At 41.5% G+C, this 21,737-nt stretch overlaps 2 protein-coding genes across 2 annotated transcripts in view; both read right to left on the reverse strand.

Annotated features, from left to right (window-relative positions):
* The window catches only part of LOC142303473 (uncharacterized), a 65,177-nt gene extending 50,243 nt beyond the window's left edge, over positions 1-14,934 (reverse strand). Inside the window, exons 1-2 of the mRNA XM_075344839.1 lie at positions 14,779-14,934; positions 1,305-1,320 (exon numbers count right to left, since the gene is read on the reverse strand). Coding sequence (XP_075200954.1) covers positions 1,305-1,320; positions 14,779-14,934 — 172 coding nt within the window. The remainder of the gene's footprint in view (positions 1-1,304; positions 1,321-14,778) is intronic.
* The window catches only part of CHSY3 (chondroitin sulfate synthase 3), a 489,704-nt gene that overhangs the window by 185,028 nt on the left and 282,939 nt on the right, over positions 1-21,737 (reverse strand). The window lies entirely within an intron of this gene.

The following is a 21,737-nucleotide window of genomic DNA, read 5'->3' on the forward strand; positions in this document are numbered from 1 at the left end:
CACAGACTGTTAGTGGTATATTGGCCCATTCCTCCATGCAGATCTCCTCTAGAGCAGTGATGTTTTGGGCCTGTCGCCGAACAACACGGACTTTCAACTCCCTCCAAAGGTTTTCTTTGGGGTTGAGATCTGGATCTGGATCTGGAGTTGTAGTAATGCTATTAGGAGAGTCTCTGTGGTTTGCAGCCTGTCATTAGCAGTATCCACTGCCGTGTGGAGGCAGTGGATACTGCTAATGACAGGCTGCAAACCACAGAGACTCTCCTAATAGCATTACTTCAACTGCCCATGGCAGAAATAACAGGCTGCAGATCCCAGTCACATATCTGCTAGCATTCCAAATACTGCCAATGAAATGAGTGAAACTATAGTCTATCTCTATTCATCTCAGGTGCTAGTTACTGATGAAGACCATGTTTGGTCCGCAACGTCTGACTTGACTAAACTGAGTATGAAATAATAAAAAATCATCATATTTTACTGAATTCAGGAGTGCCTTGTATATATTACTAATGTACAATCTCTAATGAGAGCACAGCTCCCAGGGCTCAGCTACATGCTTAAAACTCAATTCTTTGATTATATGAGAATGGCTGCACCCAGTAATCTATGTGATACACCCTTGGATTCAGAATCTCCTTGCCTACAGTATGTTGATGTCAGATGAGGTAGCAAAAACTTGCTGACATATTCCCTTCAACAGAACATCTTTTCCTAAAAATCTGGACACTTTAGATTCAGATAGAATTTTATTCAAACCAAATAGAATCCAATTTGCGTGAATCTTCCCCAAAAAAATGTATGAAGATTCTCTCATTTCTAAATATAATAGCAGCTAAGTGATTATTTAGATGGAGTCATTAGTTTTATTAAAAAGTATTTTGATGACTCAAATAATCTTTTTCACAATGGAGCTACACAAATGTAAGAAAGTGCAATGGTTCTAAAAGTATAAAGTGCAATCTATCCAACAAGTCATTTATCAGACTTGTGTAGACCACTGTGCTGTCATTGCTGCTATTCCTACAGCTCTGGTGGGACACAGTTTAACATGTGGAGCCAGACAGTTTCCTTCCAGTGCCCAATAACTGCCATCAAATACTTTCTGGGTCAATGAATTGCTCCCACCTCAGAGACGTCAGATGTGCAGAGGAAGAATCACAATAAGGTGCTTTCATTTTCCTGAAAGCCGGCACTGTATGAGCGCACTGTGAGCTCTTCATTTGGAGAGAGTGATATCAGGGTAGAGCCGAGGTGTAAGCTACATTTGTGCAATTGAAAACAGCTAAATTCAACCTTCTTACCTTGCTTGTATTTTATCTAAAAATAAGGCACAACTACTCTGAAAATGTCCTTTATATTTCAGCTACAAATCTGGAAGCAAAGCAAAAGAATGTTATATTATTTTCATTTTATAAGTTTGTTTTTTTTATTGCAAAATTATTAAATGAAAAGATCAATGATATATGTATCAAGTATCACATTTATTTTAATTTTACTTCAATTAAAGAAAAAAGGAAAGCCAAGAGGACTATCTAGAGACTTCAGGTATGTACTGACACTATAGCCAATAGTGCGATTAGAATTGTATTTGATACCATTTAATTCTACTAAATATACCTATTGGACAACCATTTAATTTAAGCAGGTGTCATGAATTAACATATTTACGTAGAGATTTAATAGAAATATTAGGCAAGTTTGGGAGAGAAAAAAGTAATTGAAACGGTCCAATACATTCATTGACTAAAGGCCACTTTAGACGCTGCGATCTTGCTAGCGAGATCACTAGCGAGCATACCCGCCCCCGTAGGTTGTGCGTCACGGGCAAATCGCTACCCGTGGCGCACAACATCGCTAGGAACAGTCACACATACTTACCTGCCTAGCGACATCGCTGTGGCCGGCGAACTGCCTCCTTTCTAAGGGGGCGTTTGTTCGGCCTCATAGCGACGTCACTAAGCGGCCGCCCAATAGAAGCGGAGGGGCGGAGATGAGTGGCCGTAACATCCTGCCCACCTCCTTCCTTCCTCGTTGCGGGCGGCCGCAGGGACGGTGATGTTCCTCGTTCATGCGGTGTCACACATAGCGATGTGTGTTGCCCCAGGAACGACGAACAACCTGCGTCCTGCAGCAGCAACGATATTCGGGATTAGAACGACGTGTCAACGATCAATGATAAGGTAAGTAATTTAGATCGTTAATGGTCGTTCCTGCATTTCACACGCAACAACGTCGCTAACGAGGCCAGATATGCGTCACGAATTCCGTGACCCCAATGATATCTCGTTAGCGATGTCGTTGCGTGTAAAGCGGCATTTAGCTGCAGGTGCCATAAATTGTATGAAATGCCATTTCATTATATTATGTACACCGTATGCAGAATTATTAGGCAAGTAGTGTTTTAGAGGATTTTTTTTATTATTGATCAACAACTATGTTCTCAATCAACCCAAAAGACTCATAAATATCAAAGCTTAATATTTTTGGAAGTTGAAGTGGGATTTTTTTAGATTTGGCTATCTTAGGAGGATATCTGTTTGTGCAGGTAATTATTACTGTGCAGAATTATTAGGCAACTTAATAAAAACAAAATACTGTAGATTATATGTTGCAGATATTATTTGTCCACATATTATACAGCTATGTTTACTGTGGTTTTCACAATGCACAGATATCAATTGTAGGGGTATTTATTAGTCTTGTAGTTGTAGGGATCAGCACAGGAAGAGAAGAGAAAATCCCATTCTAGCTGCTCCTATATTATCCATATACATTTATATTCCATATATTATTGCATAGCATTGTACTACAGAAAGTAAAAGGGAATGGAGGAAATAACTACTAAAATGATGCAGAGGAAAAGTGAAACAGTTTCTCAAATCAGGAACTGATTTTCATTTAATTTTTTAAAGAATCTCAAATAATGAGCTGAAATCTAATTAAGGGCCTGTAGACACGTTGCAGATTTGTCCAGCTTTGTCTCAGTCTCCTGATTCCAGCAAAGTGAATGAGAAACCTGAAGTCTCATGTACACATTGAGTATTTTCTCCATGCAGATTTGGTGCAAATTTAACACTAGAACAACTGGACTCGTGACACCTATATAGAAATACATGGTGCAAAGTAGTCAAAATGACTACCTCAGTAGTTCTAGTGTTAAAGGGAATCTGTCAGCAGTTTTTTGCTACCTCATCTAAGAGCAGCATGATGACAAAGAGATCCTGAATTTTACATGTATTACTTAGATTAGTGACTGCAGCTATTCTGACAAAGAGAAAGTTTTTATTTTTTGTATGTAGTAGAACAGAGGTCCCCAACTCCAGTCCTCAAGGCCCACCAACAGTGCAGGTTTTTGGGATTTCCTTAGTATTGTACAGGTGTTAATGTAATTAACTGCCCAGGTGCTGGTTCCAACAGCAGTGCAATGCTAAGGAAATCCTGAAAACATGCACTGTTGGTGGGCCTTGAGGACTGGAGTTGGGGAACCCTGTAGTAGAGCTCTGCCCACACCAGGCTTTCAGTGTACATTTGCATAGACATAAGCTGCTAATCAAAGAAAGGGGCGGAGTCGGACAACAACTCCCTTGCCACTGAGACCCACTAATGATAAAGATAAGAGGCTTAAAGTAAAGCTGGTGTCACACATAACGACGACGACAACGACGTCGCTGCTACGTCACCATTTTCTGTGACGTTGCAGCGACGTCCCATCGCTGTCGCTGTGTGTGACATCCAGCAACGACCTGGCCCCTGCTGTGAGGTCGCCGGTCGTTGCTGAATGTCCAGCTTCATTTTTTGGTCGTCACTCTCCCGCTGTGACACACACATCGCTGTGTGTGACAGCGAGAGAGCGACGAAATGAAGCGATCAGGAGCCGGCACTGGCAGCTGCGGTAAGCTGTAACCAGCGTAAACATCGGGTAACCAAGGGAAGACCTTTCCCTGGTTACCCGATGTTTACGCTGGTTACCAGCCTCCGCTCTTGCTGCCAGTGCCGGCTCCTGCTCTGTGCACATGTGGCTGCAGTATGCATCGGGTAATTAACCCGATGTATACTGTAGCAAGGAGAGCAAGGAGCCAGCGCTAAGCAGTGCGCGCGGCTCCCTGCTCTCTGCACTGTGACATGTAGCTGCAGCACACATCGGGTTAATTAACCCGATGTGTGCTGCAGGAGAGCAAGGAGCCAGCGCTAAGCGCGGCTCCCTGCTCTCTGCACATGTAGCACAGCGACCTTATGATCGCTGCTTCTGCTGTGTTTGACAGCTAAGCAGCGATCATAACAGCGACTTACAAGGTCGCTGTTACGTCACCGAAAATGGTGACGTAACAGCGACGTCGTTGTCGCTGTCGTTTAGTGTGACACCAGCTTTACATTGCAGGTAAACAAAAGCAGACTTTGAGATAAGAGACTGCTGGCTGTAAACTTCATGTTAAAGCTGGGTTCACACTAAGCGACAGCGACAACGACGTCGCTGTTACGTCACCATTTTCTGTGACGTAACAGCGACCTTGTAAGTCGCTGTTATGATTGCTGCTTAGCTGTCAAACACAGCAGAAGCAGCGATCATAACGTCGCTGTGCTACATGTGCAGAGAGCAGGGAGCCGCGCTTAGCGCTGGCTCCTTGCTCTCCTAGGTACAGTACACATCGGGTTAATTAACCCGATGTGTACTGCAGCTACATGTCACAGTGCAGAGAGCAGGGAGCCGCGCACACTGCTTAGCGCTGGCTCCTTGCTCTCCTTGCTACAGTACACATCGGGTTAATTACCCGATGTGTACTGCAGCCACATGTGCACAGAGCAGGAGCCGGCACTGGCAGCAAGGGCAGAGGCTGGTAACGAAGGTAAATATCGGGTAACCAGGGAAAGGCCTTCCCTTGGTTACCCGATGTTTACGCTGGTTACAGCTTACCGCAGCTGCCAGACGCCGGCTCCTGCTCCCTGCTCGCTTCATTTCGTCGCTCTCTCGCTGTCACACACAGCGATGTGTGTGTCACAGTGGGAGAGTGACGACCAAAAAATGAAGCTGGACATTCAGCAACGACCGGCGACCTCACAGCAAGGGCCAGGTCGTTGCAGGATGTCACACACAGTGACAGCGACGGGACGTCGCTGCAACGTTACAGAAAATGGTGACGTAGCAGCGACGTCGTTGTCGCTGTGTGTGACACCAGCTTAACTCTACTTACAGTACACTGGCTTCAGATTATAACAAAATCGTCCTGACAAAGTCCCTTTAAATCTGCAGCATGCCAATTCTTTTGGTGATTTTTTTTCTGCAGATTTCACTCATACTCACAATTAGTGGGGGAAAATCTACACAAAAAAAACGCATGTAAAAAGGCATAAAAACTACACCGAAAATGTGTAAAAAATGAAGCTGCATTTTTCCTGCCAAGAGATGCAGAAATAGTGCATACAATGTTTGCATCAAATGTTTAACATGTGCACATACCCTAATTGTCCCATGCAAATCCTTGTTTCAACCTCATACAAGTCTTTACCAAGCTTTATCGATGACTGATAAAGATAAAATCAAAAAGTAGTCTCTGATTCTGGTGAGTAAAACATTCAAGTGTTCTTTAACTGATCCTTCGAGTCCGGCAGTCTTCACTTCTGTATGTTACGTGAATCTACTGGAACCAGGACGTATTTTTTATGCTCCCCTTTATTGTTAGCTGCCACATATTGTGCTGCTTTGTCTAAGACGCATCCCTAAATATAATCTGTGATAGTTAAACATGTTAAACGAAACCTGACAGCTGATCCATGCTGCCCGATCGACGAGCAGCATGTATCAGACCGTGACTGCACAGTTTCAGCCATATATGTTTAATTTGTAAACATTGTGGTGTTTCCGATAAAAACATTGTAGCCACCGTGGACCAAGCTGCACAGGACATTAGTTGGACAGACGGGTCCCCAGTGGCTTCTCCCCTTGATGGGTCTCTCCTCTGCCTATGTGTATATGAAGAGACCTTTCACTCCAGGCAGTGGGCAGGGAGGAGCTGCTGAAGACATTTTTCGTTAAAAATAAGGAACCCTCAGGAGAACTCCTCAGAATGCAATATAAGTCAAAGGCATGGTTGTGTGCTCCTAATGTCCATTATATGACAAAATTGTCACTGCGGAGGGTTTACATTTATAACTTACACCTCAATGCAGCTATAATTAAACACTACATGAACCCCACAATTTACAAAACATTAAAAAATTATGGAATTATAGTTATTATTTATTTCAATATAGTTGATAACACATTACTACTGGGATAACAATGACTGGATTAATCAAAACAGCCACTCAAAATCAAACTTTTCATGGATGTTTACAAATTCCATTAAGCTTTAAAGGGAACCTGTCAGGTCTAATATGTACCCAGAACCACGAGCAGTTCTGCGTGCATATTGCTAATCTCTGCCTAACCGTCCCTGTATACACTAGCATATATAAAGAGATCTTTAGAAAAAGTATCTCCAAAGATCTTTTTATCTTATGCTAATAAGCGCAAGGACTGGTCACAAGGGTGTTTCTTCCCCAGACTAGTCCGCCCTCTTAGCATGTTAGTACGCCCACACGGGAATACTAACATGCTATTCAATGCCCATCGCCCAGCGTCATTTGTGACGTGCGTACCTGTGTCCATTGTCACGCCGGGTTCAGGTTCAGTGCGCTTCCCTCGTCACTTCCGGTCATGCGCACTAGACATCTATGAAGCTATGAGAATAGGCACAGGTATGCGTGTCACTGCTGATGACGCTGGGCAATGGGCATTGAATAGCATGTTATCATTCCCTTGTGGGCGTGCTAACATGCAAAGAGAGCGAAATAGTTGGGGGATATAACGCCCTTGGAACTAGTCTCTGGCCTCATTAGCATATGATAAAAGATCTGTAGAAATACTTTTTCTAAAGATCTCTTTATCTATGCTAGTATATACTGGGACAGATAGGCAGGGATTAGCAATATGCATCCAGAACTGCTCATGGTTCTGTGTGCATATTACACGTGAAAGGTTCACTTTAACTGAAATTTCTGCAATAAATCTGCCTCTTTTTGTCAAATGGGTATCAAACATTCTTTGGAAAACATTACATTATAGCTAAAAGAACTTTTTAACGTCATTATTGGCACCAATAAATATATGGAATTATATTTCAAGCCTGGTAATTTGTTTTACTACTGATAAAATTACCCAACTAAGACAATGATTTATTCCCGGCTCTTATATGGCTACTTAGATCTACTGCTCGCGCATAGTCCATGCTCTGTGTAACCTACATAGATAACTAGAATTTCTATGCAGCAGTGAGGGTTTAGTAACAGACTGACAGGGTCCAGGGTTGTAAGAACAGTTATTATCACCATACTCTCTAATGGAGGATGAGGACAGCTTTTCAGACTGCCGCTCTCTGGCTATAAGCCTAGAAGAGTGATTTTTTTTTGTATTAAGATTTGCCAGCTGGAACAGCAATCATCTTGTAGAGTACCAGAAGGCAATGCATAAAGAATTACTTAAATCTATATCACTCCTGACGAAAAAAAAAGAGGAAAATGCAAAACTCATAATTAAATGGAAAATTTGCCAGCAATATCCATTTCAGCATGTTCTAGAAATTAAAGAAAACAGTAATATAAAAAGATGATATATTTGTGACTTTATATCCGTAAGCAAATAAAAATGCACTTTTAATATTATTTTGCACCCATTGAGAAGCTGTCATGTAATAATTTGCTTCTGACAACTAAAAGAAGATTAAAAGCCTTGAGTTTCAGGAAATTCAATAGGCTCCCGGGAAATTGTAGAATTAAGTGAAACAGCATGTGGACATGATAAGTAGCACTGCCACCTTGCCGCACTTAGGACATGGATTGCAATCCAACGTGTATGAGATGTGCATGTGCTCTGTGCCTTCATCTTACACGCAAAAAACATATGGTGCCCTGTGCCTTCATTTTACAAACAAAAAAAACCCATATGGTTAAACTATTCAGCTCTTTATAAAGTCAATGGTCTTATATGTGACTCAGGTAACAGGGATTGAGGCTGACATGGTTGTGCAAAACATATGTTAAAATAAATGTAACTGAAGATTAATTGAAGAACATATAGAGCATTGGATCAGCATATATGTCCAAACTTATAAGGTTTTCATTATTATTTATGGAGAGAGATCTTTGCATGGCTTGTGAAGATTTGACACATGAAATTATTACTGCATTGTGGTTCGGTTTGAGGTCACCTAGAAGCTCTCAATAGGGCTCTCAAGGACAGACTCAACCATAACTACTCTTACTATAAGGTTATAGAGAAGCCCTGGCCTTCCCCCATTAACACCTTCAGGCCTCCTTCACATGTCATTGATTCTGATATGTATGTTGCAGTTTTTATATGTGCCAGAATCATGTACATACGCAGACCCATTAAAATCAATGGGTCTGCACACACATCAGTGATTTCTCACTGATGTGTTTCCGTGCGGTGTACCTGCGTGTCCGTATGTTTCGCACGGAGACAAGTCCATTTTGTTCTGGCATCACTGATGTCCCACGGACTACACTATGGTGTGATCCATGAAACATGTACCAGAAAAACAAGTACATTTTAAAATAAAAAAACGTTTTAAACTTACTTTCTCCAGCGATGCTGTCTTCAGCCGCTGCTGTCTCTGCTTCCTGCTAATTATGCTCATATTTATGCACTGCACAGCTGACCCGGATGCAGCAGCAGACCGGACACAGGATTGCAGGAGATATCAGCACCATGGAGAGCAGCAGCATGGACAGGTGAGCATAAGTGCCTGATCTCTGTGTATCATCTCGGATAGCATACCTCCGTGTCATCATTGGCACCAATAAATATATGGAATTATATTTGAAGCTTGGAATTTTGTTTTACTACTGATAAAATTATCCAACTAAGACAATGATTTATTCCTGGTATTTATATGGCTACTCAGATCTACATCTTGTGCATAGTCCATGCTCTGTGTAACCTACACAGATAACAAGAATTTCTATGCACCACATGTGTGCCAAAATTACGGCATACGGAGGGACATACAGTTAGGTCCAGAAATATTTGGACAGTGACACAATTTTCGCGAGTTGGGCTCTGCATGCCACCACATTGGATTTGAAATGAAACCTCTACAACAGAATTCAAGTGCAGATTGTAACGTTTAATTTGAAGGTTTGAACAAAAATATCTGATAGAAATTGTAGGAATTGTACACATTTCTTTACAAACACACCACATTTTAGGAGGTCAAAAGTAATTGGACAAATAAACCAAACCCAAACAAAATATTTTTATTTTCAATATTTTGTTGCGAATCCTTTGGAGGCAATCACTGCCTTAAGTCTGAAACCCATGGACATCACCAAACGCTGGGTTTCCTCCTTCTTAATACTTTGCCAGGCCTTTACAGCCGCAGCCTTCAGGTCTTGCTTGTTTGTGGGTCTTTCCATCTTAAGTCTGGATTTGAGCAAGTGAAATGCATGCTCAATTGGGTTAAGATCTGGTGATTGACTTGGCCATTGCAGAATGTTCCACTTTTTTGTACTCATGAACTCCTGGGTAGCTTTGGCTGTATGCTTGGGGTCATTGTCCATCTGTACTATGAAGCGCCGTCCGATCAACTTTGCGGCATTTGGCTGAATCTGGGCTGAAAGTATACCCCTGTACACTTCAGAATTCATCCGGCTACTCTTGTCTGCTGTTATGTCATCAATAAACACAAGTGACCCAGTGCCATTGAAAGCCATGCATGCCCATGCCATCACGTTGCCTCCACCATGGTTTACAGAGGATGTGGTGTGCCTTGGATCATGTGCCGTTCCCTTTCTTCTCCAAACTTTTTTCTTCCCATCATTCTGGTACAGGTTGATCTTTGTCTCATCTGTCCATAGAATACTTTTCCAGAACTGAGCTGGCTTCATGAGGTGTTTTTCAGCAAATTTAACTCTGGCCTGTCTATTTTTGGAATTGATGAATGGTTTGCATCTAGATGTGAACCCTTTGTATTTACTTTCATGGAGTCTTCTCTTTACTGTTGACTTAGAAACAGATACACCTACTTCACTGAGAGTGTTCTGGACTTCAGTTGATGTTGTGAACGGGTTCTTCTTCACCAAAGAAAGTATGCGGCGATCATCCACCACTGTTGTCATCCGTGGACGCCCAGGCCTTTTTGAGTTCCCAAGCTCACCAGTCAATTCCTTTTTTCTCAGAATGTACCTGACTGTTGATTTTGCTACTCCAAGCATGTCTGCTATCTCTCTGATGGATTTTTTCTTTTTTTTCAGCCTCAGGATGTTCTGCTTCACCTCAATTGAGAGTTTCTGAGACCGCATGTTGTCTGGTCACAGCAACAGCTTCCAAATGCAAAACCACACACCTGTAATCAACCCCAGACATTTTAACTACTTCATTGATTACAGGTTAACGAGGGAGATGCCTTCAGAGTTAATTGCAGCCCTTAGAGTCCCTTGTCCAATTACTTTTGGTCCCTTGAAAAAGAGGAGGCTATGCATTACAGAGCTATGATTCCTAAACCCTTTCTCCGATTTGGATGTGAAAACTCTCATATTGCAGCTGGGAGTGTGCACTTTCAGCCCATATTATATATGTAATTGTATTTCTGAACATGTTTTTATAAACAGCTAAAATAACAAAACTTGTGTCACTGTCCAAATATTTCTGGCCCTGACTGTACGCACATTTAACACGTCAGTGAAAAACGTGTGTATTTTTCACTGACGTGTGCAAGAGGCCTTACACAAGAACCCTGAGTTGAGTCCTCAGAGTAGCTGCTGAAGGGTGGTGCTGACTAGCAGAAATGGTCATGTAGCCAGGCCAGAACTAAGAGTATAGAAATAGAGACACAATCATCAGGCAAAAGACTGGTCAGTAAATGAGGTCTGAAACAGGAATATTCATTAGAACTACAGGAGTTAAATACAACAGAAGTTAACTAGAGCATGTATAAACTATAACTAGCATCCAGGGACTGATGGCTGGAAGTTTAAATAGGAAGGAACCCCCAAACATAGCTCCAGCAGACAACAAATTACAAAAGATTAATGAGCTAACTACAGAGTCCCACCACACCTGTAGCCCGGCCTGTACTGTTCAGTAGTAGTGCCGAACCGTCCAGCAACAAGAGCGAAGGTGGTATGACCACACAGAGAAAAGGCTGTTGCACATGCATTTTAAAGTACCCTACTACCTACTACCCTACTACCGGTTGTAGTTATGGCTATATCACCAACAGAAAAAGAATAGACATACACATTCTATTTGGTACTGAGAGTTATAATTCGTTGGAAATTAACGGAATTGAGCCATAGAATTTATCACCTGTTCTTGTGAGTAGAAATATACCTCACACGGGTTTTCCGACGCCATTTACTTCTGCATTGGGAGATGAGCATCATGTGTAGCTGCCTACATGGACGAGTGCACAATTGTCAGATATTACGTTAGAACTTGAAACATACACAATACACAACTAACAGATACTGTACATCCTGGCACATATCTGCCAACACAATGACTGTAGCGCTGCTCACCTCCCAATGCGGAAATGAGTGACGATGGACATCCCATTTAACGCCCCAGGTATAAATGCAATATCTGAGTTTCTACCCACCATTTTAATACTGATGTGTGATGTTGCCAAGTAGGCATTGGGCAAACCTTTTTAAAAGACGACAAACCAAGCAAAGCTTAGAATAACGTCATATTTCTAACTATGCAATAATATGGAGGGAACATGAAACAGAATAGTTTTAGTAGTATGAGGCTTTTGTGTGTCATGACTGACTGATCAAAACCTAAAACGTTAGCAACACTAACACGTATAACGCATCAAAGTAAGAGACTGAAAACCAAATATGTTCTGTTTCTTTCAAGTTCAATATTGGAGCTGATCACAAGGGCGGCTGCCGTGGAGGATTATGTGCCTACATGAGCTCCCTGCAGGATCACTTATACAGGCTGCGCTGTTTAAATAGGATATGTTCAAGAAGAAAAACATGTTAGTGGCCTGTCAATACAGAACAACCTGTACAGAAAAGCCCAAAGGGGAGTTACATGCGAACTATTCATCTCTTTCAGCTTCCTCCCCATCCAAACTTTAATACAATGCCCTATTAGGAAGAAAAAGCTGAAAAAGAGTAAATAAAGTGAATACTGTTGATTATGTGCACAAAATGTATACACATAAAGCAAAAAAATGGCACAACTAAAATTTACACAGTGAATAGTGCATTATAGATTTAAAGGGAACGTATAAACACTACCTCACCCCCAAACTACCAACAGATGTTGATAAAATTATCAACCTTAACCCCCACTCTATTCCTGAGACACCCATATACTTCTGCAATTAGGTTGTGAAGAATTCTTATGGTATATTTATATTAGCAGATAAGTCAAATGGCCACTCTCATGAGAAGAAGAGCAATCAGCCATAATATAGAGCTGCGCTTCCATGCTGCCACTGATTGCCAGCTTTCTGCCTATGTACAGTACAATGAAAAAGTTATCAGTAGAGGGATGAAGTGCACTGGATTATACGACGACTAGAGAAATAAACCCTAAGTGATACATAGATAAAAATAGGGTCTTTCTCATAAGATTAGGTCTTAGGTATGGCAGCATAAACAGGCTGACAGATTTCTTTTAAAATAATATGTAAATAAATTAAAAAAATGCTAACAAAAAACTGCACAACCACTAGTGGGGAAAATTAATAAAAACTGTCAATCTATAGACCAAAAGTCTGTTGGAGTAAGGCACGCCAAATTCATTAAATGACTTTGACACATGTTTTGGGCTATCTGTATGCCAGAGTCTAAGAGAGTGATGCAGTCCTGGGCTGCAGTACATGTAAGTAGTCTCCACCATTATTTGGTATACATATTAGTGAATCAGTTGTGCGCTGTTATGCCACACCCCTTGCTCTTAAGCACCTCCCATTTTTTAGCAATGTGATGCAGATAATGTATAAAAAAATAAAAAGTCACTGAATCTTTGTGCAACTTTCTGTCGTGAACAAATCCCCTCACACCTCGGGAAACTTTAGGTTGGAATCACAAATTCAGTTCTAGATGTAGTTTATTAAACAAGAGCCAGGAGTGGCTTCAAATAGGATAAATATCAAGGAAAGATTTATATATCTTACAAATTTTCTAAAAATACTTAAAGGGTTATTTAAATCTCTAAGATCCTATCCCAAGATCCTAGGTGTAATAATAATAGCAAATACCTCCAGATAGAAATGTAGTTTAGTTCTTCTGATTCACTATGTTGCTTACCTCGTGAGCAGGGCATTGCAGGACCTTAGATATCCATAGTTATGACAACTAGGAACTAACTGTGTGTATATGCATAGTTGTAACCATGGATACCCAAGGTTCTGCACATGAGGTAAGCAACATAGTGAATCAGAAGGACTATACTACATTTCTGTGTGTAGAAAGGTAAAAAAAGGTAAGAAAGGTTTTTCCAGCATCCACTTCCATCCATGGATGGATGATTTTTAAAACTTTTTGAAATAAAAAAGAATTTTAATATAAAGCTGGAATTGGATGCTGGAAAAACCTTTGTAACCTTTCTGACAGTAAATGAGCAGTGGGCTTCTGCTTACAAGTATCCGTGCACCATCCTGGCTTAAATGAATCTCCAGATGGGTGAGCTGGTTCCTCTTTGAACATTTCTGTGTGTAGGTATTTGCTTACCTCATGTACAGGGCATTGCAGGACCTTGGGTATCCATGGTTACGACTATGCATATAAGCACAGTTAGTTAGTTAATTGCTAGTGGTCTCAGCCATGGACACCTAAGGTTCTGCAATGCCCTGCACATAAGGTAAGCAACTAATCAGGAAAATGCTACTTATATTTCTAATTGGAAGTATTGGGTAATATTATTATTATTACACCGACTACATATTAGGATAGGATCTTGGAGATGGGAACACCCCTTTCATTGATTCCAGCAGTTGTTTTTCATTCAACAGTAATTACGGTTGCTCGAATGCTGTAAAATGTGTCGTACAGTTAGATGGCACATAGTAATATATTACAATGCATGATAGATCACCATACGTCATGACTATTGCTGACTGGTGATTTAGAAAACACAACCAGTAATATGTGCATCGAATATATATATATATATATATATATATATATATATATATATATATATATATACCACCTCTGAATATTTAGCTTTTATTACATAATTTTTCTCACAATGGGGAATGGAAGTATCGTCTTTAGAAGTCCTACCCAAATTCACATTTTTTGCTTAACACCTAGTGTACCTTATATCTTTAATCCTTAAGACATAGGGTAAAAATGGCAACTAATAAAGAATTGTGGCTCCACTATATCAGCATAAGGAGGAGAATAACCCAAAAAGAGAATATGTTATTAGATGTGTCAGATTGTTTCCAGCGATTGCAGCTGTCACTTCTGACATCATGGCGCTTCCTATCGTGACTATATCTGGTGCAGCCTCTCATCAAAGCTGAAGTTCAGAACGGTTATTGAAAAGAATGTGAATCTATAAATGGAAAGCACTATACGGAATGAATTATCTACATGGTCAGGAAATAGTACTTAAGAATAGTAATTTGTGTCAGGGACTGAAGTAGTAATTAAGGCAGAATAGTACCATTAACTTCCTGATTTGGTCCCATCATGTTCTCCTGCCGAAGCAAGAATACAAAGGGGCTTCTCTTCGGTGAGTTAACACATTACTATGGCTCCAGAAACAGCCTGTTCCTTCATGGTAGTTTTCACTGCCCAGTCCACAGAATTGCATTTTCCATATGTAAATCCTTGTACATTACAATCACTCGCAATATACGAATCTCTGAAGAAAGCACTTTGCTGTGTTGCACTGTCAGCTGCCATGTCTGTCAGTACTTTGTAAGAGCATGGCATATACTGAGCATCATGTAGGAAAGCTGAAACCTTATAATCCTGAATGATGCACTGACGTCAGAGAGTAACGGCAGTTCGTGCCTAGAATGGAGGTTCAATAGGAAAATGGATTTTGCAGGAAGACTTGTAAATAAAATACTGGCCGGTAAACCTTCAGCAAGATTTGATGTGTTTTCTTGGTATGACATTTATGTGTTGACTTAGCCTGTAAAGATTTTTTTTATAGAATAAAACTGAATAGCTTCATGCTGTCCCAAACAATTATTTATTACTCATCAATCCAGTGTATGTTATCTTATGTCATATTGATAAAGTCAATATTGTCCTGGGTCTATGGCTATAAAGCTGGTCATACCTAGCTGGCTGGTTAACAGACTGACCATTGTAATTTTAGTCAATTATGACAGTGTCCGATAACACCATAAACAGCTGCATACATGAATACGTAAAGTGGTTGTCGGGTTTAAAAAACAAAAAAAAACATAAGTTATCTCTAAGATCCCCCATTGATCCAAGGTTAAAGTGAACCTGTCAGATGTAATATGCACCCAGTACCACAAGCAGTTCTGGGTGCATATTGCTAATCCCTGCCTAAAGCGGGCTTTATACGCTGCGACATCGCTAGCAATTGTTAGCGATATCGAGCGTGTAAGCACCTGCCCTTGTCGTGTGTGCGATATCGTGTGTTCGCTGCCGTAGCAAACATTATCGCTACGGCAGCGTCACACGCACTTACCTGGTCGGCGGCGTCGCTGTGACTGCCGAACAATTCCTCTCACCGCGACGTCACTAGGCGGCTGGCCAATCAAAGTGGAGGGGCGGAGATGAGCAGGACGTAACATCCCGCCTACCTCCTTTCTTCCGCATTGTGGGCGGCGCCAGGTAAGGAGACGTTCCTCGCTCCTGCGGTGTCACACACAGCGATGTGTGCTGTCGCAGGAGCGACGAACAACATCGATAATCAACCATTACCGATTTTTGGTTTTGGAACGTCTAGTGTATACAGGGACAGTTAAGGTCCAGTCACACTAAGCAACTTACCAGCGATCCCAACAACGATAGGGATCGCTGGTAAGTTGCTAGGAGGTTGCTGGTGAGATGTCACACTGCGACGCTCCAGCGATCCCACCAGCAACCTGACCTGCCAGGGATCACTGGAGCGTCGCTACACAAGTTGCTGGTGAGCTCACCAGCAACCAGTGACAAGCCCTCAGCGCCGCGTGGAAGATGCTGCGCTTGGTAACTAAGGTAAATATCGGGTAACCAACCCGATATTTACCTTGGTTACCACCGCAAGGAGCTACACGTGCAGAGAGCAGGGAGCAGCGCACACTGAGCGCTGGCTCCCTGCTCTCCTAGTTACAGCACACATCGGGTTAATTACCCGATGTGTGCTGCAGCTAAATGTGCACAGAGCAGGGAGCAGCGCACAATGCTTAGCGCTGGCTCCTTGCTCTCCTAGTTACAGCACACATCGGGTTAATTAACCCGATGTGTGCTGCAGCTAAATGTGCACAGAGCAGGGAGCAGCGCACAATGCTTAGCGCTGGCTCCTTGCTCTCTTAGTTACAGCACACATCGGGTTAATTAACCCGATGTGTGCTGCAGCTAAATGTGCACAGAGCAGGGAGCAGCGCACAATGCTTAGCGCTGGCTCCTTGCTCTCCTAGTTACAGCACACATCGGGTTAATTAACCTGATGTGTGCTGCAGCTACATGTGCACAGAGCAGGAGCCGGCACTGACAGTGAGAGCGGAGGAGGCTGGTAACAAAGGTAAATATCGGGTAACCAAGGACAGGGCTTCTTGGTTACCCGATGTTTACATTGGTTACCAGCCTCCGCAGAAGCCGGCTCCTGCTGCCTGCACATTTAGTTGTTGCTGTCTCGCTGTCACACACAGCGATCTGTGCTTCACAGCGGTACAGCAACAACTAAAAAATGGCCCAGGACATTCAGCAACAACCAACGACCTCACAGCAGGGGCCAGGTTGTTGCTGGATGTCACACACAGCAACATCGCTAGCAACGTCACAAAAGTTGTTCGTTAGCAGCGATGTTGCTAGCGATGTTGCTTAGTGTGATGGGGCCTTTAGGCAGGGATTAGCAATATACACCCAGAACGGCTCATGGTCTTGGGTGCAAATTGCACCTGATACGTTCACTTTAACTTTCTGGTAGTCCTCTCCAGTCCTTTTTTGGACAATCTAATGGCATGTGAATATTACAGCCAATTAGTCACCTCGATAAGCAATGAACACAACCATTGAGGCCAGTGACTTCCTGCAGTGGATTTGCTCTGGCAGCTTTCCAAGAAATAATGTTAGAGACCGTCAGAGACTCTACAGTGTTTTTCTGTTTTGATTGTACAATATTTGCATTTTTTTTCCTTATATATATATTTTCCATGGATTTTGATAAGGAACTGGGCTAGAGATGATCGAACCTTTGGAGGTTCGGATTGCAGGGCACAAATGAATCTTAGATAAAGTTCAGTGAGTGACCCTGACTTGAACCGAACCTCAATGGAAGTCAGTAATGGGGCAGTCCATGTCAATACCCACATACAGCCAGCCATAAGCAGAACACATCCAGGAGAGGGTGGGCAGGGTTTTTTCACAATTTTTTGTTGTCATTTGTGTGCGCACACTGCATTTGATCACGCTGAATTTTACCCCCAGTGTGAGCCGTTCAAACACTGCATGCGGATCACACAGGGCTGAGAAACATTCATACTCAAGTACAGTGCTAATCGCTTGAGTGGTTTGCCCTCATAACTCACTCAAACTTCAAACCCGAACTTTGTTTTTTTTGGAAGTCGATTTCCGAACACGAACCTTGACCCTCAGGTTCGTATATCTCTAAACCGGTCAACTGTTTTCAGCAAAAGAAAAAAAAAATGGAAAACTATTGATAACTAAGGGTGTAAAAAAATACATAGGTACATAAAATCTATATTTTTTAATTGGTGTGATAAACCTGATTTTGAAAATAAGGGATCCAGCTCCCCGTGACCATCCTCAGCAGCAGGGGAGATCTTAAATACTGAGGTACCTCTTCTAGTAAGATCAAGAATGTTCAGTCTCTTGGACAAATGGTAACTGCTGGAATATCCTATTGTTTGGGTTTTAGACCAATTGTACTTTTTTGGAGCCATTTTTTTTTTAAAATGAGGTTCTTCAAGCCTTGACTTGTCTTACTAAGCAAAAACAAAACTGACTTTCCATCTGTCTTAAAAATCTCAACATAGATAAACCAGACATATTTAAACCTTTTCTCCTACTGCCCGCCCTCTTGCTTGAAATTTCTAGACTAATTGCTAACAGCAGCTAATCAAGCATGGTTGCCTAATTGCCCTGTAGACGTCTGACACATCCCATATGGATGGTCTTTATCCAATAAAGATGTTAGTTTGGTCACATTTCAGACAAATAAATGATTAAAATCAAACCATATACAAAAACAATTATTAATGCACAAACCTTCTCCAGAAAATATAAACACAACACTATTGTTTTTGTTCCCATTTTTCTTGAGCTGAAGTCAAAGATTTAAGGCTTTTTCTGTGTGCACAAAAGGACTTTTTTTTCCTCAATTATTGTTTACAAATTTGTCTAAATCTGTTGAAGTGCACTCCTCCTTTGCCAAGATAATCCATCCACTCAGGTGTGGCCTTTTACGATGCTGATTAAACAGTGTGATTATTGCACAGGTGTGCCTTAGGCTGGCCACAATAAAAAGCCACTCTAACATGCGCAGTTTTACAGTAATGTGGGTTTCTGGGTGGTAAAAGAAAATAGCCAGCATCTGGTGTGACAGCCATTTGCCTCGCGCAGTGCAATACAACTTCTTCGCATAGAGTTAATCAGGTTGTTGATTATGGCAAGTAGAATGTTGGTCCTCTCCTCTTCAATGGCTGTGCAATGCTGCTGGATACTGAAATACGCCAATCCAGAGTATCCCAAACATGCTCTATGGGTGAAATGTTGGTGAGTATGCTGTCCATGCAAGAACTGGGATGTTTTCAGCTTACATGAATTGTGTAGAGATCTTTGCATGATGGAGCCATGCATTATCATGCTGCAACATGAGGCAATGGTGGTGGATGAATGGCACAACAATGGGCCTCAGGAACTTGTCACGTTATCTCTGTGCATTCAAAATGACATCAATAAAAGGCACCTGTGTTTGTTGTCCATGACCCCACCGCCACCATGGGTCACTCGATTCACAACATTGACATCAACAAACCGCTCTAAATTATAAAGAATATATATATATTATATATATATATATATATATATATATATATATATATATATATATATATGTATCTGGACCCACCCTCTATCCTTTATGGTACTTTGGAGTACCTTTTCCCTATATATATATATATATTTATATATATAATCTAAAATATCAGGCAGGAAATTGTAAATATTTTCCATCAAAGCAATTATAATTAAAAGTACTTTGTATCAAATACTTTTCAATTTTAATTTTTATAATGTTGCAAGTTCTCTTCTTTTGTAATTGGAAGAAAATAATGTTGAAGAATGGTTTTGTATCCATTTTGAGGAGCAGTATAAATGTGAGCTCTGGCCTCTATATTTATAGCTCAAAAGTACGGCGTATTTTTTGCTATAAAAGTGAAATAATTTTAGAAGGAACATGGAAAGGACATCAAAGTTACAGCTGTGGGTTTATCTCTGACATTTGACAGAATGGAGTCTTAGAAACCATGTGACAAGCTCCATCTCCCATACTTTGTTCACATGTCACATCCTGAATTTCTAGCTTTGAAAACTGACATCCTTGGAGCATGAAAAAATAGGCTATGCCTTATTTCTACAACTATTATGGAATCAAAGGAGAAAATCAAACAGGAGATTTCTTTTTGTAGTGTAATCAATCAAAATACTTTTTTTTTAATCAAATTAATGAGAGTTTTTTTGAAATTAAATTAAAATCTTGCCAGTTTGATTTCTGACAGATTGCTGAAATTAATAGTAATAATAATAGAGTTATAGGTATTTATTTTAATTTTAAAGAAAAAAAAGCAAGTTGACAAATTTTCCCAGTTTACGACATGTCATGTTAGGAACATAGCCATGTGCCTGTATATACACCAGGAGTCAAAGAAGCACTAACAGATGCATTAAGAGTAAATTGCCTCTGTTTCCATATAAATATAGGTAAAGCAAGTAGGAGAAATTTATCAAGGCTTTTCACCAGTTTGGCATCACAAATCAAAAATTTTGTGAATAATACACAACTTTTTGCTATTTTACTTCAATTTTGGTACTTTTAAAAATGGGTAGAAAAGTGAGTAAGGTTAACTATGCAATAAAACTTTCATCCAGATTTATAAACTGCAACTTTTTAAAAAGTTGCAATCCTCCCTTCTCCAGTAGTATGGTTGCTGTACAAGTTATATCTAAAACAGTGCTCAATTTCCAAACAATGTGCAACACTCTTATAAACTTTTCACTACTCCCTTCCCCAGCCATTATGAATGGTTAAAATAATTTTTCTATGCTTTACCTACACTTGCCTTGAAACACGCCATCTTCAGGATCTCTTAACTGATGTACAGAATACACTCCATAAACAAGGGAGCCATACATAAAAAATATTAAAAAATAGATTATCTTTGTAGATATATGTTATGTCTTTTTAAACAGACCATATTAGAGTCACACAAACTCTTTTTTACCGGCTGTATGATCATTGTTTCGGAGTGTGTTACATGATTTTACTATATATATATATATATATATATATATCTATATATATAATTGCCTTATTCTGTCTGTCTGTCTGTCTATCTGTCTGTCTGTCTGTCTGTCTTGCTCCAAAATTGTGTCCTTACGGTGACACAAAGCTGATTGGCCGCTGGGCTCGTCATGGCCCCGCCCCCCCGCACGGATTGGCCGCTCGCCTCGGCTCCGCCCCCCATGGATTGGTCGCTCGCCTCGGCCTGGCCCCGCCCTCCGCATGAATTGGCCACTCGCACCGGCCCTCCGCACGCATCGCCAGACATAACCTTGCGCTGCTGGGATCGTGACGGAGCCGGTGAACGCTGGTAACCATTATACACATTGGGTAACTAAGGTCCCTTAGTTACCCGATGTGTATCATAGTTACCAGTCTACACCGGCTCCGTCACGATCCCAGCAGCGCCAGACATAACCTTGCGATGCTGGGATCTTGACGGAGCCGGTGAACGCTGGTAACCATTATACACATCGGGTAACTAAGGTCCCTTAGTTACCCGATGTGTATCATAGTTACCAGTGTACACCGGCTCCGTCACGATCCCAGCAGCGCCAGACATAACCTTGCGATGCTGGGATCTTGACGGAGCCGGTGAATGCTGGTAACTATTATACACATCGGGTAACTAAGGTCCCTTAGTTACCCGATGTGTATCATAGTTACCAGCGTACACCGGCTCCCGGTACACATGTGCAGGGAGTCGGCATTATACTCCTCTCCACCAGGACTACTCCTCCTATTATAGTCCTCCTATTATACTCCTCTCTGAGTATAATAGGAGAACTATTATAGCATGGGGGATGGAGCACGATGGGGTGCGCAGCATGGGGGATGTAGCACGATGGGGGGTGCGCAGCATGGGGGATGGAGCACGATGGGGAGTGCGCAGCATGGAGGATGGAGCACGATGGGGAGTGCGCAGCATGGGGGATGGAGCACGATGGGGGGTGCGCAGCATCAGGGATGGAGCACGATGGGGAATGCGCAGCATAGGGGA

Source organism: Anomaloglossus baeobatrachus, chromosome 1, assembly GCF_048569485.1.
Source record: "Anomaloglossus baeobatrachus isolate aAnoBae1 chromosome 1, aAnoBae1.hap1, whole genome shotgun sequence".
NCBI lineage: Eukaryota > Metazoa > Chordata > Amphibia > Anura > Aromobatidae > Anomaloglossus > Anomaloglossus baeobatrachus.